The sequence below is a fragment of the Orcinus orca genome, chromosome 5 (assembly GCF_937001465.1).
Source record: "Orcinus orca chromosome 5, mOrcOrc1.1, whole genome shotgun sequence".
NCBI classification, from domain to species: Eukaryota; Metazoa; Chordata; class Mammalia; order Artiodactyla; family Delphinidae; genus Orcinus; species Orcinus orca.
This window is the reverse complement of record NC_064563.1, coordinates 101,140,527-101,167,510: the sequence shown is the minus strand read 5'-3', so window position 1 is coordinate 101,167,510 and position 26,984 is coordinate 101,140,527. Positions and strand designations below refer to the sequence as shown.

General features: G+C 39.6%; 2 protein-coding genes and 1 long non-coding RNA gene across 11 annotated transcripts in view; 2 read left to right on the top strand and 1 right to left on the bottom strand.

The window, feature by feature from the left end:
• The window catches only part of ADGRG7 (adhesion G protein-coupled receptor G7), a 65,442-nt gene extending 45,291 nt beyond the window's left edge, over window positions 1–20,151 (top strand). The window contains 1 exon segment of the mRNA XM_033433306.2: window positions 12,946–20,151. Coding sequence (XP_033289197.1) covers window positions 12,946–13,206 — 261 coding nt within the window. The 3' untranslated portion in view covers window positions 13,207–20,151.
• A 132-nt stretch (window positions 20,152–20,283) lies between these two features.
• On the bottom strand, window positions 20,284–25,449 carry LOC125964460 (uncharacterized). Its single transcript, XR_007477505.1, has 2 exons — window positions 25,346–25,449; window positions 20,284–24,417 (listed from the first exon to the last, which is right to left on the bottom strand). It is a non-coding gene; the product is annotated as an uncharacterized LOC125964460 (long non-coding RNA).
• TFG (trafficking from ER to golgi regulator) overlaps window positions 25,376–26,984 on the top strand; it is a 43,437-nt gene continuing 41,828 nt past the window's right edge. For all 9 annotated transcript variants that reach the window (XM_033433305.2, XM_049710068.1, XM_033433304.2 and 6 more), the window contains exon 1: window positions 25,376–25,734. The gene's annotated coding sequence lies outside the window, so the exon portion shown is untranslated. The remainder of the gene's footprint in view (window positions 25,735–26,984) is intronic.

Genomic DNA, 26,984 nt, shown 5'->3' with positions numbered 1-26,984 from the left:
CAAACAAAAAACCTGGACAGATCGAATGCTAGGACAAATGGTTAAAGTAAAACTATACAGACAAACTCACACAAAGAAGCATACACATTCACAAAAAGAGAAAAAGGAAAAAAGTCTATATATAAAAGGAAAAAAAGGAAGAGAGCAACGAAATCAATAAACAAATCTACCAATGATAATAAACTCTAAATACTTAACTAACATAAACTTAAAACCAGAAACAAATTAGATGCAGACAGCAAATCCCAAGTCTACAGTTGCCCCCAAGGTCCACTGCCTCAATTTTGGGGTGATTCAATGTCTATTCAGGTATTCCAGAGATGCAGGGTACATCAGGTTGATTGTGGAGATTTAATCCGCAGCTCCTGAGACTGCATGGAGAGATTTCCCTTTCTCTTCTTTGTTCGCACAGCTCCTGGGGTTCAGCTTTGTATTTGGCCTTGCCTGTGTGTGTAGTTCACCTGAGGGTGTCTGTTCTTTGCTGAGACAGCATGGGGTTAAAGTAGCAGCTGATTAGGTGGCTCTGGCTCATTCAGGCTGGGGGTAGGGAGGGGTGTGGAATGTGGGGCAAGCTTGTGGCGGCAGAGGCCGGCATGACATTGCAACAGCCTGAGGCGCACCATGTGTTCTCCCCGGGAAGTTGTCCCTGGATCATGGGACCCTGGCAATTGTGGGCTGCACAGGCTCCTGGGAGGGCAGGTGTGGATAGTGACCTGTGCTTACACACAGGCTTCTTGGTGGCTGCAGCAGGAGCCTTAGGGTTTCATGCCCGTCTCTGGGGTCCGTGCTGTTAGCTGGGGCTCGCGCCCGTCTCTGGAGCTCATTTAAGCGGTGTTCTGAATCCCCTGTCCTTGCGCCCCCTAAAACAATGGTCTCTCTCCTCTTAGGGAGTTTCAGACTTTTTCCCAGACTCCCTCCCGGTTAGCTGTGGCTCACTAGCCCCCTTCAGGCTGTGTTCATGCAGCCAACACCAGTCCTCTCCCTGGGATCTGACCTCTGAAGCCCGAGCCTCAGCTCTCAGCCCCCACCCGCCCCAGCGTGTGATCAGACAAGGCTCTCAGGCTGGTGAGTGCTGGTCAGCATCAATCTTCTGTGTGGGAATCCGTCCACTTTGCCCTCTGCACCCCTGTTGCTGTGCTCTCCTCCATGGCTCTGAATCTTCCCCCACTCCCACCCACTGTCTCTGCCCGCGAAGGGGCTTCCTAGTGTATGGAAACTTTTCCTCCTTCACAGCTCTCTCCCAGAGGTGCAGGTCCCATCCCTATTCTTTTGTCTCGTTTTTTGCTTTTTTCTTTTGCCCTACCCAGGTATATGGAGAGTTTCTTGCTTTTGGGGGAAGTCTGAGGTCTTCTGCCAGCATTCAGTAGGTGTTCTGTAGGAGTTGTTCCACGTGTAGATGTATTTGTGGGGAGGAAGGTGATCTCCATGTCTTACTCCTCCGCCATCTTGAAGGTCTCCTGCAACTGATTTCTGTATGTTATTTTTTTATCCTGCAACTTTACTAAATTTATTTATTAGTTCTGGTTTTCTGGTGGAGTCTTTTGGGTTTTCTATATTTAAGATAATTTCGTCTGCCAGCAGAGACAGTATTATTTTTTCCTTTCCAACTTGAATGCCTGTTATTTCTTTTTCCTGGCTATTGTTCTGACTAGGACTTCCAGTAGTATGTTGAATGGATGTGGCAAGAGTGGGCATCCTTGTCTTATTCCTGTCTTAGAGGAAAGGCTTTTAATTTTCACCATTGAGTGTGATGTTAGGTATGGGCTTGTCAGATGTGGCCTTTATTATGTTGATGAACAATCCTTCTATACCTTATTTGTTGAGAGTTTTTCTCATGAAAGCATGTTGAATTTTGTTAAATACTTTTTCTGCATCTATTGAAATGATCCCGATTTTTGTCCTTCATTCTGTTCATGTGGTATATCACATTTATTGATTTGCATATGTTGAACCATTCTTGCTTCCAGAGTTGAGTCCCATTTGATCATGGTGTATGATCCTTTTAATGTATTTTTGAATTCAGTTTGCTAATATTTTATTGAGGATTTTGCATCTATGGTCATCAGGAATATGGCTTGTAATTTTCTTTTCTTGTAGTGTCCTTATCTGGCTTCAGTATTAGGGTGATGCTGGCCCTGTAAAGAGTTTGCAAGTGTTCCTTCATCTTCACTTTTTTTGGGAGAGTTTGAGAAGGTTTGGTATTCATTCTTTAAATGTTTGGTATAGCTCACCTGTGAAGCCATCTTGTCCTGGGCTTTTATGTGTTGTGAGATTTTAAATTACTGACTCAATCTCCTTGTTCATTATTGCTCCATTTAGATTTTCTATTACATCTTGATTCAGTCTTGGTAAGTTGTGTCTGAATTTTTTTCTTTTAATTCTTTTAAATTTAATGAGACTGATTTTATGGACTAATAAGCATTTGGTCTATCTTGGTGAACAAAACATTTAACTTGGAAAAGAATGGTATTCTGTAGTTGTCGGGTATAGTGTACTAAAAATGTCAATAGATGATTGTTAGTACTGTACAGATTTTCTTACCAACATTTTTGGTTCTCTCAACTGCTGAAAAAGGAATGCTAAAATCTCCGACTGTGATTGTGAATTTGTTTATTCTCTCCTTAATTCTGTCAATTTTTGCATCACATGTGTTGAGGTTCTGCTATTAGATGCATAGACATTTATGATTATTATGTTCTTTTTAAGATGTTGGGGGATAGGAGTTTATTAATTAATTTATTTATTTTTGGCTGTGTTGGGTCTTCGTTTCTGTGCAAGGGCTTTCTCTAGTTGTGGCAAGCGGGGGCCACTCTTCATCGCAGTGCGCGGGCCTCTCACTATCGTGGCCTCTTTTTTTGCGGAGCACAGGCTCCAGACGTGCAGGCTCAGTAGTTGTGGCTCATGGGCCTAGTTGCTCCGTGACATGTGGGATCCTCCCAGACTAGGGCTCGAACCCGTGTCCCCTGCATTAGCAGGCAGATTCTCAACCACTGTGCCACCAGGTAAGCCCTATGATTATTATGACTTTGAATGAACTGACCCTTTATCATTTGGAAATGTCCCTCCTTAACTCTGATAATGCTCTTTGTCATGAAGTCTACTTTATGTGATATATGGCCTTCTTATGCATATTGATTACATGATACAATTTTTTTCATCCATTCACTTTCAACCTATCTGTGCCTTTATATTTAAAGTATGTATCTTACAGACAGCAAGTAGATGGTCTTTTATCAATTCTGGCAATCTCTGTCTTTTGAGTGTTTAGTCTGTTTGAGCTAATGTAATTATTAATGTGCATGAATTTATGTCTAACATTTTACTATTTGCTTTCTGTTGCCACTCTATTTTTTATTCCTTTGTTCCTCTTTTCCTGCCTACTTTTGGGTAAATTTAGTAGTACTAGGATTCCATTTTAATTTATATGTTGGTTATTAAGCAATATCCCAGCATATATTTTGTTGATTTAGGGATACATTATACATCCTTAACTTTCCATACTCAACGGAGTTAATATTTTACCACTTACACTAAAATTTAAGACTCTTGTAACAGTATAAGCTTACGTGTTATTCTTCCTTCCTTTATGTTATAGTTGTCTGATGTACTACATGTGCATACATTATAAACCCCACAATGGAGTGTTATTGGTTTTGCTTGTTCTTAATCCCTTCTTGAAGATCTGAATTTCCATGTGATTTTGTTTCCCTTCAGGCTGAAAACTTTCCTTTAGAATTTCTTAGTATATATCTTCTGGTGAAAAATTCTTTCAGTTTTCTTTTACCTAAAAATGTCTTTATTTAGCTTTCATTGTTGAGAGACATTTTCACTGGATATAGAATTATGACTTGACAGAGTTTTTTTTTCCTTTTAGCACTATGAAGAAGTAATTTCACAAACTGGCTCCAGTTTCTAATGAGACAGCTTCAATGTTTTGCATTATTTTTCCTCCTGTTATATAATGTGTTACTTTCCTCTGGTTATTTTCAGGGTTTTCCCTTTATTTTTGACTTTTATCATTTTGACTATAATGTGCCCAGATATTATTTTATTTTATTTTTTGCATTTATTCTGCTTGGGATTGCTGAGCTTCTTGAATCTATTAATTTATGTCTTTCATCAAATTTGAGAAATTTGCAGCCATTATTTTTCAAATAGTTTTTGTGTCCCATTCTCTCTCTTCTCTCTTTCTGGGACTGTAAGTACATGTTAGTTAATTTAATATTGTTCTTCAGGTTCCTGAGCTCTGTTCATTCTTTCTCATTCTTTCTCCTTGCTATTCATCAGACTGGATCATCCTGGTGATCTGTCTCCAAGGACACTGATTTTTTTCTTTAGGCATCTTCAGTTTGCTATTGAGCCTATCCAGTGATTTTTATTTCAGATATTATACCTTTATAGTTTACAAATTTTTGTTTTGTTATATTTTATTGTAGTACATTTTGCTTACATTTCCTTATTTTTGGCTCATTATGAGTACATTTTCTTTTGTACTCTATGAATACATCTGTAAGCATGTTGTAATAGTACTTTAAATTTCTTGTTTGCTAAATTTAACATCTGGGTCATTTTGGACATTCCCCATTCATTGCTTTTTTTCCATAGTATGGGCCATGTTTTTCTGTTTTTTCATATGTTTGGTAATTTCAATTATTTCCAGAGCATTATAGATCCTACACCGTCGCAACTCTGCATTCTGCTATATTCCTACCAAGAGTGGAGTTACCATACGATTAACTTAGCTGGACTAAAATTGAAAACTATCTCTCCCTAGGGTGGGCAGCTGAAATCTCTGTTTAGTGTTTTTAGCCTTACCTGTGCTTCTCGGAGTCCATCCCAACCATTTGTAATTCAGAGGTTACTCAGCCATTTGGGCAGAGTTTATAAACAGACTCTGGAGCTCCTCCTCTCTGTCTTCTCCTGGATATTCATATCCATACTGTTACTTACTTTCCATCTGCTGTGGTTGCCCTAAACCCTGTCTTCTGTTTTTTCAACCTAATAAAACTGCCTGTTTCAACTCCAGGTTTACTCATCCTGCATGGGCTGATTATGGTGTGACTTCAGGCTAAAAGATATTAAGCACAAAACAAAATATGGAAACCTACCCAGTGGAACTCCCTTTTTCTTAAGTGTAGATTCCTCTTCCAGTTTCTGACTGCTTTTGCTTGCCCTCCAATGTCTTCATATAGGTTTTAAAAAATATTTTGTCCAGAGTTTATAGTTTTAATATGCAAGAGGGTTGATTTGATAGGAGCAGAACCATATAAAGTTGTTTTTGTGACATAAGTCATACATAGGACTGAAGATACTTTTATTCCTTGAGACTTATCTCAAGAATATATTTAATAATAAATCTTTTAAAAAATTCCATTAATACTTTGTTTAAAAAAATCTGAATTGAAGATTTATATTCTTTTTTTTCTTTGGAAACCATTCTGTTAACATCTTGGGAGTATCTACTGTGAGAGAAGCTCAATATTTAGGCTAAGGATTATGGTCACCTTCTGATTTTCATCATGGCAAAAATAATCATATAGATGAACCAAAATGGTAGATGAAAATAAAAATTCTGTTTGACCTCACAAGATTTTTTTTAATTATTTTGTATTTGTGTATTATACATGGGGGATGTCAAAATTTTAAGATAAAACAAGGAGGCATTATTGAAAGACTTAACCTTGAAATCAGGAATTTCTCTCTGTGCTTCTTATTCTATCCCTCTTCCCATAGTGAACATTGCCTTTTACTCTGATGAAAAATATTGCAAGGACTTTTCCCTCTTTATATAGAGTTCCATTTTTTCTGAGTTGGCAGAGTGAATTATACTTCAATATAATGAAAGTGCCCTTCTTTTTTAATTTATTTTTTTTTAAATTCAGGTATAGTTGATTTACGGTATTGTGTAAGTTTCAGGTATATGATATAGTGATTCACAATTTTTAAAGATTATAGTTCTTATAAAATATTCCCTGTGTTGTAAAATATATTCTTGTAGCTTATTTATTTTATACATAGTAGCTTGTACCTCTTAATCCCCTACCTTTATTTTGCCCCTCACTTCTTCCCTCTCCTCACTGGTAACCACTAGTTTGTTCTCTGTATCTGTGAGTCTGTTTCTTTTCTGTTACATTCACTAGTTTGTTTTATTTTTTAGATTCCACACATAAGTGATATCATACAGTGTTTGTCTTTCTCAGTCTGACTTATTTCACTAAGCATAATACCCTCCAAGTCTATCCATGTTGTTGAAAATGGCAAAATTTCATTCTTCTCATGGCTGAGTAGTATTCCATTGTACATACATACCACATCTTCATTTTTTTTCTTTTAAAGTTATGGGAGATATACTTTGATTTTTAATCCATTCATCTGTTGATGGACACTTAGGTTGCTTCCATATCTTGGCTATTGTAAATAATATTGTTATGAACATTGGGGTGCACGTATCTTTTTGAATTAATGTTTTTCTTTTCTTTGGTTGTATGCCCACAAGTGGAATTGCTAGATCATATGGTAGTTGTATATTTAATTTTTTTGAGGAAGCTCCATACCATGTTCCGCAGTGTCTGCACCAATTTACATTCCTAACGACAGTGGAAAGTACCCTTCTTCTAAACTACGCACCCTGCACCAGGATCATTTGTGTGAACAAATGTGATCACTGGACCACCTACATGAGGCAAGAAAAGACACTCCTTAGTGAGAGCTTGCTTCTTAAGCTCCAGACCTCTAACCCTGAAAGCAAAGGGATAATTCCTAAAATCCTACAAAGATTGTTATTAGTATAAAAAAATTTCCAATTTAATATTTACTGAGATTATCTTCTGACAATATTTTTATATGTCACATATGTACTTTTTCAAGGGGATATAGTTTTCAAGTTATCTTTTGTAAAATCTTATTTACCTTTAACTTGTTTATCAAAGCCAGAGAAAGGCATGTGAAATTCCCTTTTACACTTTTCTACCAGTTTTTCTTCTGTTTGTCTTTATACAAATTAATGCTGTATTATCATGTTTCTAAAAATTCATGGATGTTGTATATTTCTGGTGCTTGATAACTTTCATCAATATAACAGGTCACTCTCAGTCCTATTTTATCTTGAAATCTAATTTTCCATATATTAATGTAGCAACTTCTAATTTGTTTTTATGCGATGTTATCTAATCTATGTTAGTTCTTTTGTCATTAACCTTTCTATGTCACTTTGTTTTTGACTTACCTTTTTTTAGATCCCATATATTTAGATTATATTTTTTTTAATAGAATTTATTTATTTATTTATTTATTTATCTCTGCACTGGGCCTTTGTTGCTGCGCACGGGCTTCCTCTAGTTGTGGTGAGTTGGGGCTACTCTTCATGTGGTGTGTGGGCTTCTCATTGTGGTGGCTTCTCTTGTTGCAGAGCACGGGCTCTAGGTGCACAAGCTTCAGTAGCTGTGGCACATGGGCTCAGTAGTTGTGGCTCCTGGGCTCTAGAGCTCAGGCTCAGTAGTTGTGGTGCATGGGTTTAGTTGCTTCATGGCACATGGGATCTTCCTGGACCAGGGCTCAAACCTGTGTCCCCTGCATTGGCAGGTGGATTCTTAACCACTTAGCAACCAGGGGAGTCCCCAGATTGTGTTTTTAAAATCATTTTCTCATTGTTTTTCTATTTTATTTAAAAAGTTAAACTTTTATCTATATAGCTAAATATTGGTTATCAAAACTGGTATGTTTGATCTTATTCTGTTATCTTATTTTCTTTTTTTACATGTATCCATGATTTCTTCCTTTTTTTTATATGTTATGCCATATAAATTATATTTTCTTTTATTTAACCTTCTCCAATTAGAACATTTTCATCCCATTATTATTTTTGTTTATTAAACATTAATATAATTTATAAGATACAATTTTCAACTTCCAAAGTAAAACAATATGTATTGATTCCTCCCCTTTTTTTTAAAATTGGAGTATAGTTGATTTACAACATTGTGTTCGTTTCAGGTGTACAGCAAAGTGAATCAGTTATACATATACATATATTCATTCTTTTTTAGATTCTTTACTTATAGGTTATTACAGAATATTGAGTAGAGTTCCCTGTGCTATACAGTAGGTCCTTATTAGTTATCTATTTTATATATAGGATTCCTCCCTTTTAAAGATAGTAAAATGAATACAGTTTAGCTGCTTCTTGTCTCCTGGTTTTATTGGTAAAATTTATCATACAATTATTGTTGTTAAATTATACTGTCTACATTTTCTTTCAAGAAATATTTATAATAGTTGGATTTTGTTTGATAATTGTACTAACTGCATTTTCTTATACTTAAATAGTTTCAATGCCTTTTGCCAGTCTTCTTTATTAGATTGTTATGTTATTTTGACTTCTTCATTTTAATGAATTTCTCATTAATAATAGCATATTTTGGAGTAATTGTTTAAAAGATAGTTAGTAAATATTAATGAGGACTTTCCTAGCTGATAATTTTTCTTTAGGTAACATGGCACATGAACCTCAGATTAGCTTGGCATTTAATTCTTGGCAATAATCTTTTTTTCACTGAAATTCTATAAACTTAATGAGATTTTATGTTGTGGATAAAAGGCTGAGAAAGGTCAGAATTTTTTTTTTTTTGGTTCTTCCCACTCTTATATCACCCATAAGAATATTTTTTGAAATAATTTTGAACTCATAAGAAGTTATAAAAATAGTACAGAGGGCTTCCCTGGTGGCGCACTGGTTGAGAGTCCACCTGCCCATGCAGGGGGCACGGGTTCGTGCCCCGGTCCGGGAAGATCCCACATGCCGCGCAGCGGCTGGGCCCGTGAGCCATGGCCGCTGAGCCTGCGCGTCCGGAGCCTGTTGCTCCGCAACGGGAGAGGCCACAACAGTGAGAGGGCCCACGTACCGCAAAAAAGAAAAAAAAAAAAAAGTACAGCGAGTTCCTATGTAGACTTCACCCAGCTCTTCCAGTGATAACACCTTATATAACTATAATAGATCTATTAAAAAATTATAACAGCAAAAAAAGTAAATAAAAATAAAAGAAAGACATTTTCCTACAAAAATAAATAAATAAAACCCAGGAAAGTGACATTGGTACAATCCACATAGATTATTCACTTATAGGCTTTAATCCCTTAAAATGAAGGTATTTATTTATTTACTTATTCGGCTTACTATGTGGAATGTGAGATCTTGTTCCCAGACCAGGGATCGAACCCTCACCCCCTGCACTGGAACCACAGTCTTAACCGCTGGACTGCCAGGGAAGTCCCTAAAATGATGGATTTTAATTCTAGATTTATTAATTCAACTATGAATTAAATAAATAAATTTCTTATCAAATACAATAGCATTATTGTAGTTTTGTAAGTTCATTTGTCCCTTTTTTCCTTGTACTCAAAAATTAACTTTTTATGGGTACAAGTCTCATCTCCTCAACTAGATTATCAGTTCTCTAGTGTAAGAAACATACTTGTGTGTATCTTTCACAGTAGATAACATCTAGTTTGATACTGGGATGGGCTATACTTCTCTAATATTTTGTGAAAAAACTATAGCATTTGATGATTGTCTCAGTGTTGGTTGTTTCTGGCTCTGGTCAAGTATCATTGAGGAGGGAAGTCTGATACAAAATGGAAATCATTGGGGAGGGCATTAAGTCATTTTGGCTTGACCACAATGATGGAGAGCCTGTAGAGTGCAGTGTGGGGAGCTGCTTGACTATCTGAATTGCTACCAACAGGTTTAATGTGTGTAGGATCTCACCCTCTATCTCAGGCAGCCCTCTCCAGTGCTTTTTGAGAATAACTCCATTAAACAATAGATGTGTGCCTGCCACCAAATTTGAATGGATATAAGGCAGACCTTTACTGTTTGCAACACCCAATGGAAACTCCCCAGAAGGGCAATAAGTAGTGTAAGCTTAGTCTGGGATTGCCAGCTGAGTCATGGATTTGTCACCTAGAATGACCAGTAATTTAGAAAAGTATCTAAAAGAAGGTCTAGGCAAGGATATTCTCTCCTGCATGCACAGGAGAGGCATATTACAAAATAGAGGCTTGTTACAAAATGTTAATACTTTGTGGCAAAATTGAAGGTGGCCATGTGGCAGGAGTGCTGGACTAAAAGGCAGGAGATTTAAGCTGTCTTCCAGCTCTACAATTAATTATTCATATGATTTTAGGAAAGTCACACATCCTTTCTGAGTGAGGCATGTAAAATATAAAATGAAGGGGGGCTGTTAACATTAACACAGTGCTTTACAAAGTGAGCTTGAATATTGCCTACATCAGAATTTACATAATGTGTTAAAATGCTGATTCCTGGGCCTCACCCCTTACCAACTCAGTCAGAACCTGTGGGCTAAGAGCTAGGAATCTTCAGGTGATTGTTATGTATACTGAAGAATAGCAACAACTAGCTTAGTTCACCTGGAAGGCTCCTTCGAGATTTAGAATAATCTATAATTCTAATAAACATTTACTAAGTGCTACAGATACTACTTAAAAGGTATAGTTTGATCTTTGTGCTAGTGAGAATTAGTTTGACCCATAGGTTTTGTCTTTTCAGATAACATCTTTGGGATTTTAGGGAGCATGGAAATATTGGGAGTCCATTCAGACAGAGTCCCTCAGGATGGTAGCTTTATGGATCCTCCATGGTCTAGGTTTTTTCCTAATTATTGTACAACCAGAAATTCTATCCAGTCTTATCTTTACCTTAGAGTTTAAAGTTTGGAAAATCCAGGTGAAGTAGTGTACTCCACAAAGAGAATGCTTCTCTAGGGACCAGATTTTTCATGTCTCCAAAACAAATTTCTCTCCCTTGAACAATCAGGATGGCCAGTAGCCACTTTTGTCCTCCTGAAACCCATGTCCCATTGAAAACTTCCTTATGTCGTCAAGGCCTTCTTCAGGGGAGTAGATACCCCAATCAATTTAATCTTCCTGCTTTTGGCCAAAGAACTAGTCTATCCCTTGCCAATATGTATTGATTTTATTAGTCAAACTCGCAGAGTTATCGAACCATAGAACCAGAAGTCTGTAACAGTATTCATAGGATATGATTCTAGAAATAATCCTTTTAAAGCTTGGAGCCTAATAGATGCCAATCTGGGAGACATCCATGGATTTTTTTTTAAATAACTTTTTCATTTTGAAATAGTCTTACACAGGAATTTGCAAAGATAGTACAGAGTTCCCATGTACTCTTTGACCAGCTTTTCCCAATAAGATTTGTATAACAGTGTCAAAATCAAGAAATGAAGATTGGCACAATATTCTCAACTCAACAGCAGATATTATTTAATCTGTTTTTCCACAAAGGATATTAATGAGGAATTATCAGGGTTTTTTAGATGCTGTAATACAGTTTACATGATCTTTCTATTACAGTTACAAGCAAGAGACAGAGTAGTGTATTGGATAGAGGAGTTTTGGAGCCAAACATACATTTTAATTCCAGACTCTGATTACTGGTTGGATAATTTTAGGCAATTTACTTAATTTGTCTGAGCTATAGTTTCCTTATCTGTAACATGGGGTAATGAAGCTTATTTTATAGGGTTGAAGTTAGGACTAAATGAGAAGGATTAAATGATGAATATTGAAGGAAAAGCAAGTGTCTGGCATTAATAGGACTGCAATAAGTGGTTCTATACATTTAAAAAATGTATAGAAAATAGTGTTCAGTCTTTTGTGGGTTAATTACTTGTGCACATCTGGTCTTCATATGTAACGTACAGAAAAGCAATGAGTAGAAGTGCTTAAAAAATTTTTTTGTCCTTAAATATACCAAACTTCTAGTTATTTTACCAAAACTCCAAAAATGTAGAATCATAGAATGTTAGAACTGTAAGAAGAATTAGGTAACCCATAGTCAATCTGCCCCATTAGGAAATCAAAGATCATAGACATCAGAAAAAGAGCAAAGTTACTGTGGTATACTAAAAAATTAATATTTGGTCTTTGTCCTCAGTTCCTGGCACACAGTTCCTTTAATCCTTGGACTCCCCGGAGTGATGAGTGTTTTTTGCATGCTAATAAGATGACCAGTCGCTGAGGCCCCCAGATTGCTTCAGTATGGAGGCTGGTCGGTCACCAGAAAGACCAAGGCTTGATTAGAAGCTTGGAACTTCTAGCCCACTCCACAATCTCCAGGAATGGGAGAGGGGTTGGATATTGAGTCATTTACCAACAGCTAATGATTTAATCGATCACAACTATGTAATGAAACCTTTATAAAAACCCCTAAAAGAAGGGGTTTGGAGAGCTTGCATGTTGGTGAACAGATTAAAGTGCTGGGAGGGTAACACACTCAGAGGGCATGGAAGCTCCATGCTCTTGCACTGTAATCTCTTCTGTTTGGCTGTTCCTGAGTTGTACCCTTTATAATAAACAAGTAATAGTAAGTAAAACTCTTTCCTGAGTGAGTTCTGTGAGTCTTTTCAGCAAATTATCAAACCTGAAGTGGGGAGGCAATAGGCACGTTGGACAGAAGTGTGGATAGCCCGGGGACCTAATACTCCTAATACTTGTTACTGGCACCACTAGTGAGGGCAGTCTTGTGGGACTGAGCCCTTCACCTGTAGGGTCTGACACGAACTCTGAGTAGTTAGTGTCAGAATTGAATTAAATTGTAGGACACCCAGTTGGTGTCAGAATTGGTTGGTGTCAGGAGGAAAAAAAGCCTCCCAGTTGCACAGCCAACATGTGGCAAATGGGGACCTGAATTCAGGTCTCTTAACTCTACTACTTACGTATAGCACTTCAGATATGAGAAGAATATTGCCCTAACCCTCTTAGACAAAAAAGTACACAGCAGCTGCTGACTGGTAAACTCAGGTTCCTGTACATGAAGACAGGTGGGTGGCAGGGTGAAATACAATTTCTTCCCTTATTCTGTATCTCAAGACTTATCTAATATTAAACTTTTATTCTGTCTGCCAGGGATTGAATATTTTTATCCTCCACACTGTCAGAACAAAAATCTTCCAGAGTAAAGCTTCCGAAGTGTTGAAGTCATTGTCGTTAACTGCTGGGAGGGTGAAAGTGCTGCCATCAATGACCCCACTGAGGCTGTACGTAAGGATGTATAACACGCTCAGGTCATTACTAGCCCTAAATGAACACTTTTGGCTGCTGGAGCCATCTATACTTACCAAGGAAATGGCATCGTCTGAAAGTGACCAAGAAAACCCAAGCATCTAGACAGGAAAACTGTTACCTTTTGTGGTCCTCTTTTTATTCAACTCATGTGTTTCACTTTTTCTATTTCCTTCCTTTATTACCCAGTCTTCTCAAAGTCTCCCTCAGTATATTTTGCTTAAGGTTAAGAATCAGGTAAAACCTGTTGTTTATTATCATCAGGGATAGTGAATTTGGTAGTTTTTCTGTTATTCAATAGATTCTTACTCCAATGAAGTGAAGAATGCCACTCAGCTTTCACGATAATCATTGCTCCGTACATCATAAAGTCTATGTGACAAAGTTTGATAAAAATATAGAACCTAAAAAATTCTTTTACTGTTTACTAAAAGGACATGAGGAGAAAAATTTACCCTCCAGAACAAAATGACTCTTGGTGAACACTGAAGGGAGTAGCTTGTATGTATCATACTTTTTTTTTTTTTTTTGCAGTACGCGGGCCTCTCACTGTTGTGGCCTCTCCCGTTGCGGAGCACAGGCTCTGGACGCTCAGGCTCAGCAGCCATGGCTCACGGGCCCAGCCGCTGCGCGGCATGTGGGATCTTCCCGGACTGGGGCACGAACCCGTGTCCCCTGCATCGGCAGGCGGACTCTCAACGACTGCGCCACCAGGGAAGCCCCTGTATCATACTTTTAATCTGTGAATATTTTAAATTTGTATGTGCTTATACTCTTATTTCCAATTAAGAATTTTGCACCAATTTAACCTCTGGAAAGTGTATTTTTTTTTTCTGTTAAAAAAGCATATTTTATGACCAGAGGAATTGACCCCATGAGAAATGGGAAGTGAGACTAGAAGAATTAGCTCGTTGCTAAAGCCTCTGAATATTTCCTTCCGGTTCTTGCTATATTTACCCTTTTATTGATGAAATGACAGTGAGGCTCAAAAAATGAAAAGTTAGTCGCAATCACCCCTTATGGCTTTTAAAAGATCAAGCCGCTCATGGAGTTTCAAACACTTAAATTATTAATGGCTTCCTAAATAAAAAATGACCTCCACTGGTTTGGGGAGCACTCCCACTGGACTTAGGAGATAGTCTTTGAATTGCTGTGTTCCGTTTTGTCATAAACTAGGCAGCTGCTGTGAGTGCACTGAACTAAGGGACTAACAAATGTCATGTGAGCTGTGGCATACTCTTCTTACCACGCTCTAAAGAACATGTGTTTTTTATATAGAAATGGTTGTAAATGACTGTTAGATTTCTAGGCGAGCCAAGAGCATATTTCATCTGTAGTATAATTGAGACCTTACAGGATAATGGAAAAAAGTAAAAGGAAGAGAATATAGAAGTAAAGCAATTCTCAGAGGTTAGTGTTTTTCATGGTGTTATAGTGCCATCCCTAGATAGGGGCTTGACTTTGGGAAAATTACAAGATGTGGTTGACTTACTTTATGTCCTGGAATTTATATTCAGATTAAAATAAACCTTAAGTAAAGGCCACTTTAAATGTAAAAAAAAAAATCACCAAAGAGACACATTTAGCCTGAGGGTGAAATATTTGTGTTCCCTTCGTGGTTTTAGTTTTCTTTGTACTTTTTTCAGCACTTTGGGGGGTATAGCAACCAAAATTTCACATAATGTTCCTGGAATGGCTCTACCATAAATGTACAAGCTCCACACACATGCTGTGGAAGCTAAGTCAGGTGGACATTGCTATTCCCCTGCCAACCCTGAAATCCTACCTCTTGGAAATAATTCTCTTGATTTAAGCCTTTACCTCGTGCACTGGTCTGGAATCTTTTAGTTTAGTGATAGAGATCCAAGTCAGATTAGGTTAAGAGTCAAAGAGAGTTTAATGGTTCAATTCATTGTAAAGTGCAAGGGATGAGTTGGTTTTAGGTAGGGTGAACACGTTCTGGTTTGCCTGAGCCGGTCCCAATTCGTGCCTGTTGTCCTGATTCAAGTATTACCAACAGCCCCTTTTACTCTCGAGTGTCCTTGTTTGGGACACAAAATATATGATAACACTAACTTTAGGTCTAGAGTTCAAATGAAATGAGTTCAAAGAATGTGTCAGGATTCTCTTTTTCTCTCCCTGTTTCCTGGCTCTTTGTCCTTCTGTGTTTGGCTTCATCCTCATATTGGGTTTTCATGGTCGGACACTGGCCATTGGCATCCCCTTCCTCCTGCCCTGCAACTTCCCATCAGTGTCTCCCATGGGCCACAGCCAGCCAGAAGCCAGTTGAGCCAGGAACCTGTGGGGCTCAGTCCCTTCTGATACAGAGCAAAGCAGGGGCAGCGAGAAGAAAGGACCAAAGAACTGGTACACCTTGATGAGTCATGTGCCCACAGGCACTGTGTCCAGGGAATATTGATCCAGCCTGAGTCACATACTCACTGTGAAGTGGAGGGATAGGGGATGACCTGTTTGATAGGATATCCTGGAGTGGAGAGTGGACAGTTACACCAAGGATGGGATGCTGGCAGCAAAACGTGGAGGCGTTTCCACTATATCTCCTGACAAAATACAAGTGCCTCATGGGACAACAACTGCTTGCAGGCTTATCAATCAGTTCCCTGCCTCTGAATAAGCCTGTTAGATCCTTGTCTGAGCAGGGTTTGAATGGGGTGGGTAAGGAAAGCAAGAAATTTTTTGGTGCCTTTGAAGTTGAGGAGCAAGGACAGGGACTCTAGGAGCTGAAGCGTGATTTTACTTAAAAAGAACATTTCAGGAAAGGAAGACTCAGAGTACTGCAGAACTGGTTTTCATGATATTACATGGGGCCAACGTTTCCTGTTTCTGATATATTGTGTGTGATAATAGTACCCCTATATCCTTTTCGGTTGTGGTAGAACATGTCGTTTCTTCAGGGAACAACCATCCTAACCTTTGGGTTTCCTTTCCTGGGTCTTAACAGTTCAGAGCTTAATTGTCAGAGTCTGGATTGCTTTTTCTCTTACCCTTTCCATTTTGAAGTTCATGTTGCCTCTTTTTTTATGTTACCAACAAAGGGAGATCATTCTCAACTCATTGCTATCAGTTTGTCATTGCCTCATTCAGAAGAGCTTGGCATTCTTTGCCAATGCTTGGGAAACCTGGGCTAAAAGTGCCGACTGGATCATACCAGCCTGTCAACCACTGGAGCTCTCTAGCCCTGTGGAACCTCTTTAATGTTACCCTGGGATCTTCAGTACCTGGCTCCTTAGATGAGGTGCAAGACAGAGCCACCAGGATTGGTTCCATCCCCGGGGGTGGGGTGGGAAACATGGGGCTGTAGGGGGAGGGGCCAGTTACTAAGAGAGGAAAAGGCTTCCTGGTCACATTTTTAAAACATTGTACTAGCCGTGTTATGGCAATTTTAGAAGATATTTATAAATTATCTTTTTCAAGAAAGAAAAATCCGTAATTCCCTGACCTATCAATAATGTCTGTTTTTCCATGTTCCCTTATACTCTTTGTTTGAATACATAAGAATTTAAATAATTAATTACAGTAAATGAAATTTTATTCTGATTTTTAGTTACAATTTCCCAGTTCTTATAATAATTGATTGCATAATATATCATAAGTTACTAAGTTGTTCTGTTATTGGATGTCTAGATCATTTCAATTTTTAATATTGTAGTGACATATGATTAATAAACTGGTACATACAGTTTTTTTCCTTTCTTTTAAATTATTTCCTGCAGATAAATTCTCAGGATGATGTTAAGCATGTCAAAAGTATGAACATTTGTTTAGGTTCCTTGTATATATTACTATATTGTCTTGACAACATTACATTAATTTATAGTGTCACCAACATTTGAAGTTACCATAAGCAGGTTTTTGTATAGTTTACTTTGGTATTTTATTTTTTTAATTATTTATATGCATTGTCCATTTATCAATTGAACTGTTTTTTTCCTCATAAATTTGTATGAATTCTTTTCTATTATGGTTATTAGCCCATTAACTATTACATTTCGTGACAATATTTTTCCTCAGTTTATTGTTTTCCTTTTTTAAAAAATATTTATTTATTTAATTTTGGTTGTGTCGGGTCTTTGTTGCTGTGCGCCGGTTTTCTCTAGTTGCGGTGAGCGGGCTTCTCATTGCGGTGGCTTCTTTTGTTGCGGAACACTGGCTCTAGGTGTGTGGGCTTCAGTAGTTGTGGCACATGGGCTCAGTAGTTGCGGCACGTGGGCTCTAGAGAGCAGGCTTAGTAGTTGTGGTGCACAGTCTTAGTTGCTCTGTGGCATGTGGGATCTTCCTGGACCAGGGATCAAACCTGTGTCCCCTGCATTGGCAGGCAGATTCTTAACCACTGTGCTACCAGGGAAGTCCCTGTTTTCCTTTCTTTTTAATATAATGAAATGTTCACTCTGCATTTGATTCAAAATATCCAAAAGATTTATGGAGCATTTAGCATTTCTTGAGTTTAAATGTCTTCATACAGGCAGAGTATTTTTTGTTTTGTGTTAAGGAATATCTTAGGGATTATGTAAAATCTTCTAAAATGAAGAACAGGGGCATAAATATGTCAACCGAGGCCAACGGAATCACATATGACAGACACTTGCCATCTCTCACCCTATATTAGATCGTACAGCAGTTGGGTGGGGTTCCATGACAGAGTTATTTTTTCCTCTTAAACATGCTTTCTGTCTCTTTGTGTCCATCCACCTTTTCTTAAAAATAAAACAGTAAATCTTGGAGAAGATTAGCAATTATTTGTTAACACACACAAAAACCTCAGAGAGATTCAAATGTTACATATGCATCATCTGTATTACTTCATTTACATATAGGTAACCTATTAAAATGTGTATTTGAAAAAAATGTAAAAGTTGCTGAAAAACTAAGTAAGGAAATCAGGAGGAAGAGAAAATAATCATAGGAGCAGAAAGTAAGAAGAGAGGTATGTTATTAGTACCCAAGGAACATGTCATATGAGCTCGCATTTTTGCTAGGAGTGGGCTACAGATTTGACCATAAGCTTCCTAACACCCAACATAAATAGGGAAATATGATCACACAAGTCACATACCTCTTACCAATTAAACAACAAACACACACTTCTTGGGAAAAACACAATTCTTCCAACACTACTTGAAATTGGTATTGATAAGTTTTTGTGAAAATGTCCACCTGACTATATTACCAAATGAGAGAGCAAACTATTTTGAATGAACAAAAAAGCAATCACATTTGGAAACGCTTATGTTCACAACCATACCTGCTAGTCTGCTCAGTGTAAACAGTCATGTGTAATGCTCAATGTTACCTCAAAGTTATACGATGCTATGTATATACAAAGAGACTCAATGCAGCATAGGAATCTTCAGTCTCATAAGTGGGTCACTGAAGACTGTTTTTTTTCTTCTAAATATTGGAGTGATTTTCCTTAATTTTGGTTATTGGAGTCAATTTTGTTTTGTTTCCTTCTTTTTTTTTACTTTTAAAATTAACTTCATTGCCATATAATTTATATGCAACAAAATGCACCCATTTTAAGTGTATAATTAGATGAGTTTTAACAAATGTGTACACCTGTGAAAGCATCCTAAACAAGATTAAGAACATATCCTTCACCCTGTAATGCGCCCCGTCCCAGTTAAACCCTTCACCTGTCCCAGCTCCAGGCAACCACTGGTCTGCTTTCTACCACCATGTATTAGTTTTGCTTGTTCTAGATTGCCATGTGAATGGGACCATATCGTCTTTCGAGTCTGGCTTCTTTCATCCAGCATAGTGTTTTTGGGATTCGTCTATGTTGTTTGTATCAGTGGTTTGCTTTTCATTGCTGAGTAGAATTCAGTTGTTTGGATAGATCATGTTTTGTTTATGTATTCACTAGTTGAGGGACATTTGGTCATTTCCAGGTTTTGAAAATCATGAATAAAACTGATATAACCGGGGCTTCCCTGGTGGCGCAGTGGTTGAGAGTCCGCCTGCCGATGCAGGGGACATGGGTTCGTGCCCCAGTCTGGGAGAATCCCGCATGCTGCGGAGTGGCTGGGCCCGTGGGCCTGTGGCCGCTGGGCCTGTGCGTCTGGGGCCTGTGCTCCGCAACGGGAGAGGCCACAGCCGTGAGAACCCCGCATACTGCAAAAAAAAAAAAAAAAAAAAAAAAAACTGATGTAACCGTTCTTCTACAAGTCTTTGTGTGGATATGTTTTCTCTTGAAATGTCTAGTATAGTGTAATTGCTGAGTCGTAGAGTAAGTGTATATTTAACTATATAGGAAACTGCCAAACAGTTTTCCAAAGTAGTTTTGCCATTTTATACTCTCAATAGCAATATAGGGGAGTTAGTATTTAAAGTCCTGATTTTTGAATTGTTTCAAAAAGTAGAAATAGGTCATAAATCCTTTTTTCAAGCTACTGACCATGTTTCTGAAAAATCCCATTGCTTGATATGTTAGCCCTCTATTTTAACAAAGAAGAGGAACAAAAAAATAAAAGCAAAGCAGAGTGGTATGATCTAATGCTGTTATCTCTTAAAAGTTGTATTTTCCAGGGAACTATAGTCCAATTCTTATCTTCTTCCAGTAGAGTTTTGTTACATGTGGAAGTATGACACTGATAATTTGCTGAACTTTGATATAAGGTATTATGAAATCATGATATAACAATTGAGACCTTCTGGACCTTTGCAATAACAAAAAAAGAAGATTGATTACCAAGTAATACCAAGTAATAGCAGACTAGGGCAGCATTCTGGACTGGGAGTTGTGGTCCCAGCTACAAGTTATGTGACTTGAAGCAAGACATTTGCCTCTCTGGGCATAAGCCTAGGCTCTACCTTTGTAATGGGCAGGACTAGGTAAATTCTAAATTCTGTACCAGCTCTAAAATTTTGTGACTCTAAATGCAGGCTGAAATTACTTTTAAATCAACTTAAAGCATTTTTTTCACCTACATATTACATGAGTATATTCCTTAAAAAAAAAAGGAAATAAATTAGAGCATGCCAGATAGAGTCAAAGTCCCAGCCCCTTCATCTCCTTTTCCTTCCCCTTCTCGCCAGAGTTAACCACTGTAATAAGTTTGCTGTGTATCCTTCCAAATTTTAAGAAATAGATATACAAAAAATTGTATACCCAGAGAAATTCATAGTCTTGTGTGTGTGCTTTTTTCTTCTCTTTTTTACATAACTGGTATAGGGAACAGATTTGGTGGTCCCCAGGAACACCCCCAGGTTCAATGATTCACTACGAGCACTCATAAAGTTCAGCATGAAGTCATATTCATGGCTATGATATATAGCAGGAAAACAATGTGAAGCAAAATTAGCAAAGGAAGAATTTGCATGAGTTGAAGTCTAGAGGAAACCAGGCACGAGCTTCCGAAAGTTCTCTTTCAGTGTGGTCACGCAGGATGTGCTTAATTCCTCCAGCAATGAGATGCTGTATACCAGGGAAAATCATTGGCGACTCAGTGCCCAGGTTTTACTCAGGACACGTCACAGAGGTGCGCTCTGCCTGGCATGTACGAAAATTCCAGACTCCCAGAAAGCAAGCAGGTGTCCAGCATAAACCACGTTGTTCGCACAGTTTAGGCACAATGCACCATTCTTGCCAAAGAATAGTGGGAACGCTCCAAATTCCCACCTTGCAAGCAGGTCTTCCTAAGAATAGTGTTCTCAGGCTACTACGTTAACATTTTTCTGCATTGTAACATAACTTTCTGAAACTTGCTTTTATCACTTGATAAAATGTTTTTGAGATTGAACTGTGTGTGTGCATGTGTGCACATTTCTTTTAACTGCTCTATAGTCTCTTACTTGAAAATAACACATTGATGGGTATCTGTGTTCTCACATGCAAGGATTTCACTGGTACCCTAAAAGTAGGACTGCTGTGTCATATAGGGTTGGGTATTTTAGTTGCTGATGACTATTACCATACCACCTTTTAAATAGTTTATTTCAATTTATGCCCCACAGCAAAGTATGAATGTCTCTTTTGCCATACCCTTTTCTATAAAGTCTTATAAAATTTTATCCAATATGTGAAACATCATCTCATTGTGATTTTATTTTGCATTGTTATTATGAGTAAGTTTTTCTTCATTGAAAGCACTTTTTGAGAATGTCCTGTTTAATTATGTATTTATATGGAGGGACTAAAAGCAGGATCATTGGCATAAATGTTAGATCAGAGATGTGAGAGGCTCCAAGTACCCAGAGTTCGATTTGACAGGCATGATTTCTAGAATCTGACATCTAGATCTCTTAAAAGAGCTAAAAAAAGCTACTTAATCAAAAGTTGTGAGATCTCCTTGTATATCTTGTGGCATTAGTCTTTCAATGTAAACTCTGACAGAGTGAACAGAAGTAACTCAGCACTGTCTTCAGGAGACATAAATGAAGAAAAGTGAACAATTTAAGACTACTCAGAGAAGAAATCCCGTACTTCTAGGGAGCTAGGAACTCACCACTGATGGCTGCTCTCTGTTTCTGGAAGCTTGCTCTATAAAATAGTGTGGAACTTAATTTTAATTCTTTCATTCAATAAATATATATTGAATACCTAGGAGGAGCCAGACTCTAGGGATATAAAATCTAGAAAGAACTGCCTTCAAGGAGCAACTTCTCTAAAGAGAGGTGGATGTAGAGCCCCATGGTAAGGCAAAGGCATTTTTGGTTCTCAGTGGATGTGCAGCTGGTAGGACAGACTAAACATTTTGCTTAGCTGGTGCTGAGAATGACTCACTCAGAGGTACACAGTAAGAATATCATTCTTTTCTCCTTTATTATTTCTGCATGGGGTAGCAGCTCCCTTTGTTTACACAAACAGATCTTTATGGCCAGTCGTGGGGAGGCTCACCTGACCAACCGGCCCCTATGTGGTCCTCATGAATTTCCCCTTCTGTTTGGAGTTCTCTTATTTAGCAGACTGCTACCACAACAGAGCTGACTCTCAGGGAGGGACGTAGCTTCTCATGAAAGTCTCACCCTAAGAGGAACTTACGTTATTTTTTTGGTTCCCCTGAGAGTAGCTGAGATGATTGAAACTTTCAAAATGATTTACACTACCTGCTAAAGGAGAACATGATGAAACAGAGGTTTCATCCAATTTGTTTAAAAGGCTCCTAATCTTTGTCCCACTTCCCATCAGTCGGAGAATCTCCCTTTTTCATTCTTAGGATTTTTCCACTTCTATTTGAAGAGTGCTAGCCACACAGACTTTTGGGGAGAAAGAGCAGGTGGTAGGTAAATGAGTTGACTGCATCTCTCAAAATACACACACAATACAACTGTAACCCTTCTTCAGATGTCTGTGAAACTTGGGCAGTAACCTTCAAATGTAGAGTTCTCATTTCTCCCCTTGCTACAGGCAAAGCCAAAGGTCTTTCCTTACACTGCTTCTCCTTTCTTCACATATTTCCACCTTTCACATTTCTGATTCTTGGTGTTCATTTCAAAACAAGTTCACCTGGACATAGAGCAGAGGGCCAGGTGATCGTGAAGTTCAATTTACTCTGGTTCAGTACTTTTCTAAACTCCACACACACAAGAACGAGGGTAAGGTGTTTTTTGACCAGCAGCACTTTAAAGGTGTGCTTACTTACAGAATTCCTAGAACAATCTTCTCAGTGGTTTGATTGATGCTTATCCCAATAAATGTTACCAAAGTGGTTAGGAAGTGGCAGTTATATAACTTAGACTTTCTGGTTTCCCTAACGAAAGGCAGCAGTAACTAAAATCAATGTCTACACATACAGTGGGAGAAATGGTGTTCTTGGTAAGGGTGGTAAGTAGCTCAATTCAGGCTACTGCTCTCTGGCTGGTTATCACCTGCATTTATTGAGAGCCTAAGTACAGAGATCTGTATCATCAGCGACTGTGGCACATTACAGAAACAGCAGTAACTATTTCACTGACTCAACAGATATTCATTGAATGCCACATGGGAGAGCAGCACAAAGGGAGATATAATTTATGGGTAATGTTCTAATCTTTGGGTTGGGTGTTGAGTTTCAGCTGTTCATTATGCTCTGAAATTAATTTTTAAAATGTAATTGTTATATAGGATCAGGAACAGGAAAGGTCACTGAAGTTTCAGTGGACAATTTAGTATTCAGCTGAAACAAGAGAATGCATAGGATAAGGTTTTGGTTATAAATGTGTTTATAACCTAAAGGGGGCAATTTGACAAACTCAGATGCTAATGGCCTGCACTCATATGACATATTACTAAACTCACATATCCTTGATTTCATGCCCAATCACAATATTGTAAGCCTACATTCAGCTGGACAGCAAGAGGCAAAATCTTTTCTTTTTAAATTAATTTTTTAATTTATTTTTTGGCTGCGTTGGGTCTTCGTTGCTTCTTGTGGGCTTTCTCTAGATGCGGTGAGTGGGGGCTACTCTTCTACTCTTCATTGCGGTGCACGGGCTTCTCATTGCTGTGGCTTCTTTTGTTGTGGAGCACGGGCTCTAAGCGCGTGGGCTTCGGTAGTTGTGGCTCACAGGCTCTAGAACGCAGGGTCAGTAGTTGTGGCGTATGGGCTTAGTTGCTCAGTGGCATGTGGGATCTTCCTGGACCAGGGCTCGAACCCGTGTCCCCTGCACTGGCAGGTGGATTCTTAACCACCGCACCACCAGCAAAGTCCGAGGCAAAATCTTTTACGAAGTTCTTCATTGAAAATTTCGAAATGTATGTTTATTTAATGTTGCATCTTGTCTTCGTGTCACTTGAGCCTCTGATCTGGCTTCCAAATGATACTTTACTCTCTCATTTCTCACTTCTTGCCCCAGGCAGCTCCTGCTTCTGCTTTGACCTGAGGAATCATCACTACCCCATCTCTCAATTTTCCCAGCTGTAGCTAGGAACAGGTTTTAACATTAAACAAGACTTCACTAATTGCTTGAGGATGAAGCATGAGGCAATTACAACAAAGAACCTTAAGCTGCTCTCAGAGTCCACAAGCCCTACTCCCTCTGGAAGACCACCCTGTGGGTGCCTTTCTTGCCAGCTTCCAGCTGGCCCTAGTGTAGCAGGGATCAGTTTATTTCTCCTCAATGGCAAGCCCCTTTCCTGGGAGCCTAGAGAGATGAAGTGTTTTCCCCTCATTCCAGGCTAAGGTTCATCCCCTTATCCCCTGCCCCAGGTTCTGACCTCTCTTTAGGGAGATTGATAGTAGTATTATTCACTTCTTAAAGGAATATTTTACCTCTGTCTATATTTGTGTGGTTTAATCCAATCTCAAACCATCTCAAAGACATCAGAATACTATTATTGGACAGCAGTTCATTTCCCCAAATCTGGATTAGTCCGTTCTAAAAAGCAAAGAAAAACCGTCTTTGGAGAAAATCTGGAACTTTTTTTTCATTCTTTCTACAGTCTTCAGTTCCCCAAACTCTGCAAGCAATTGCTCAAAAAATAATTTCAGAGGCAAAAGCATTCTAAACGCATATATTTCACTCTCAAACAGAATTTTTCAGAGACTTTTAACTGCAGAAAGGTCATACTCTTTACAGTACTGAAAGAATATAACTTCTCATCCCGAATTCACTTTACCTATCTGGTGAACAACTGGGGAAGAAGTAAGTTCAAATTGCTTTTTGCCTAGTCTCCGTCTTAGAAGGCAAAGTTCCTTGCAACTTTTAAAACAGCCCTGCCCCCATGCCCAGATTTTATCACCTATTCCCACCTTCCCCCAAAATTTTAGGCTTCAGGTCTAAAGCCAGCGCACTTCTTACATAAACAGGCATATTCAAAACAAATGCTTTAGATAAGACAGAAGGGAACAGTATTTAGGGTACGCTCAAATATCTTATTTCCAAAAAGGCTTCTGGAATCCTTAATCAGCCTTAATTTCCCAGCCTTTATCTTTTACACAGTCATAAGTTTGTCCCGTCTCGTAAACGCTATTCGGAACTCCTTGCTCACAAACTGATTCATTTCCATTCCCAGCACAGTTCTTGGCAAAGCGTAGGCGACCAATAATGAATGAATGAGTTTGTGGAAGGAAGGCGGGAAAAGGATTAGTTTTCTGGAGATATGACTAGGAGAACTACAATGGCCACAAAACAAGAAGCAGCCAAACTTGGACTAACGCCCACTTTAAACCTGCTCTCAGACTCTAAAACAGCAAATTACGCCCCGCCCACAGGCGAGAGACAGGAAATACTAGCGTTCCGGAAAACCGGAAGTGCCTTGTCACGCCTCGCGCATGCGTGCATCCATCCAGCTCGCATTTCCTACCCTCAGTCTTCCAGTGAGAAAGCACAGATTCAGGCTCCTGCAGGCTGCGGCGTTGTCAGTCCCCCTCCCCTCGGCGCTGCGCATGCCTGCTGGGTTGATTTGCTCGTTGTAAGGCGGAGCGAAAGGACAGATTTTCTTCTTGTTCCCGCCCCTTTTCTTTCCCCACCTGCCACGTACTGGGCCCGAGCTCTCGCTAGGCTTGGTGGGTCCGTGCGATTGGCCGGGGCCCGCGCGAGCCTGCCAGCGAGGTGCAGCGGCCCCGGAGGGCAACCGAGTGGGCCGTGACAGCAGCCTTCCCCCAACGCCCCAGAGCCCGGCGGTGGCGGCCTCTCACCGGTCGGATCAGCAGAGACCCGCGGAGGGGCGGCAGCGGGAGCCTCGGGAAACCGGTATGGCCGCTGGAGACAGGGGCGCGGCTGATCTCTCGGGCAAGGCGGGCCGGGAGACGTGGAAAATGCTGGGAGGGCCTCGTTCGAACCGGCGGGCGCGGGACGGGTGGGGTCGGAGGGGTCGTGGGGAGGGCTGGATGTCGGGAGGACGGAGGCAGGGCTGGGCCTCGCGTGGGGGAGGGGAGGCCACGTCCGGGGAGGGGAGAGGAGGGGGGCCCCGCTGGCCACAGTGGCAGCGAAGCGGGCCCTCTGAGGGGCTCTAAGGGGTGTTTGGGTCAGCAAGGGCACTTGCGCGGATTCCGCCTGATTTCTAGGGGTTGCACTGCCCGAGGGAGAGGAGAGGGACTTTGGGAGGCCTGGGGTGGTCCAGTGCCTAACCCTCAGAGGGGCTTGGAAGGGTGAGAAGGGTGGAGAATGGCGCCTATGGGAACAAGTTAATTGGGGTCACTTAGGAGAAACCTTGTTCCTTGGCTATGTCAGTCCTTAATCAAGCGCCGTCTGGAGGGCCAACCCAGTTTGATAGTGGTGATGACAACTAACTTTTAAGAGTTTACTTTGCTAGGCACTGTGCTAAGTATTTTAGCTGCATGGTCTCATTTAATCATCACAAGGATTCTTCCAAATTTAGATATTCCCATTTTGAATGTGATGAAAGTGAGGCTTGGCGAAGTATTTGCCTAAGGTCACACAGCTAGTAGGGGATATCTTTACCATCTTGCTACACTGCCTCTGGTCAGGCAGGATTTGAGGCTCCTTGCATTCTTTAGACTACTCAAGGGTTTGGTTTTGCTTAGGATTTCTTAAAGGAAATTGCTACCCTCTGGAGGTGCCTAAGCAGGCCCCTCTGAATTTGAGCAGGGCCCTAACTACAGGGCTAGTGGAACTGGAGGTTTGGTCACTGAACCTACATCCTGGTTTAAGAGGCAGGCTTTTTATGTGCTTCCTTGGGCCTGTCACTTTATTCTCCAGTTCTGAGAACAGTGTTCTTGTTGGAAGATTTCATAAGTTAGTGGCTGTGTCATTTCTGGACTTTAGAGGGAGTGGGGCAAGGACAAGAAGAAAGAAGGAGAAATGGGGAGAAGAAAAAGCTGTAAGGATTTCACCAGCAGCCCTAGGAACTAGTAGTTCACAGCAGTCTCTACCTTGTGATTGAAGTTAGAGAAAAAGGGGACCTGGATTCTACAGTTACGTAAACAAATGTGGGGATGGGATTTTCCCTTCCAGGGTACTCTTATTTTTGTGATAACTTG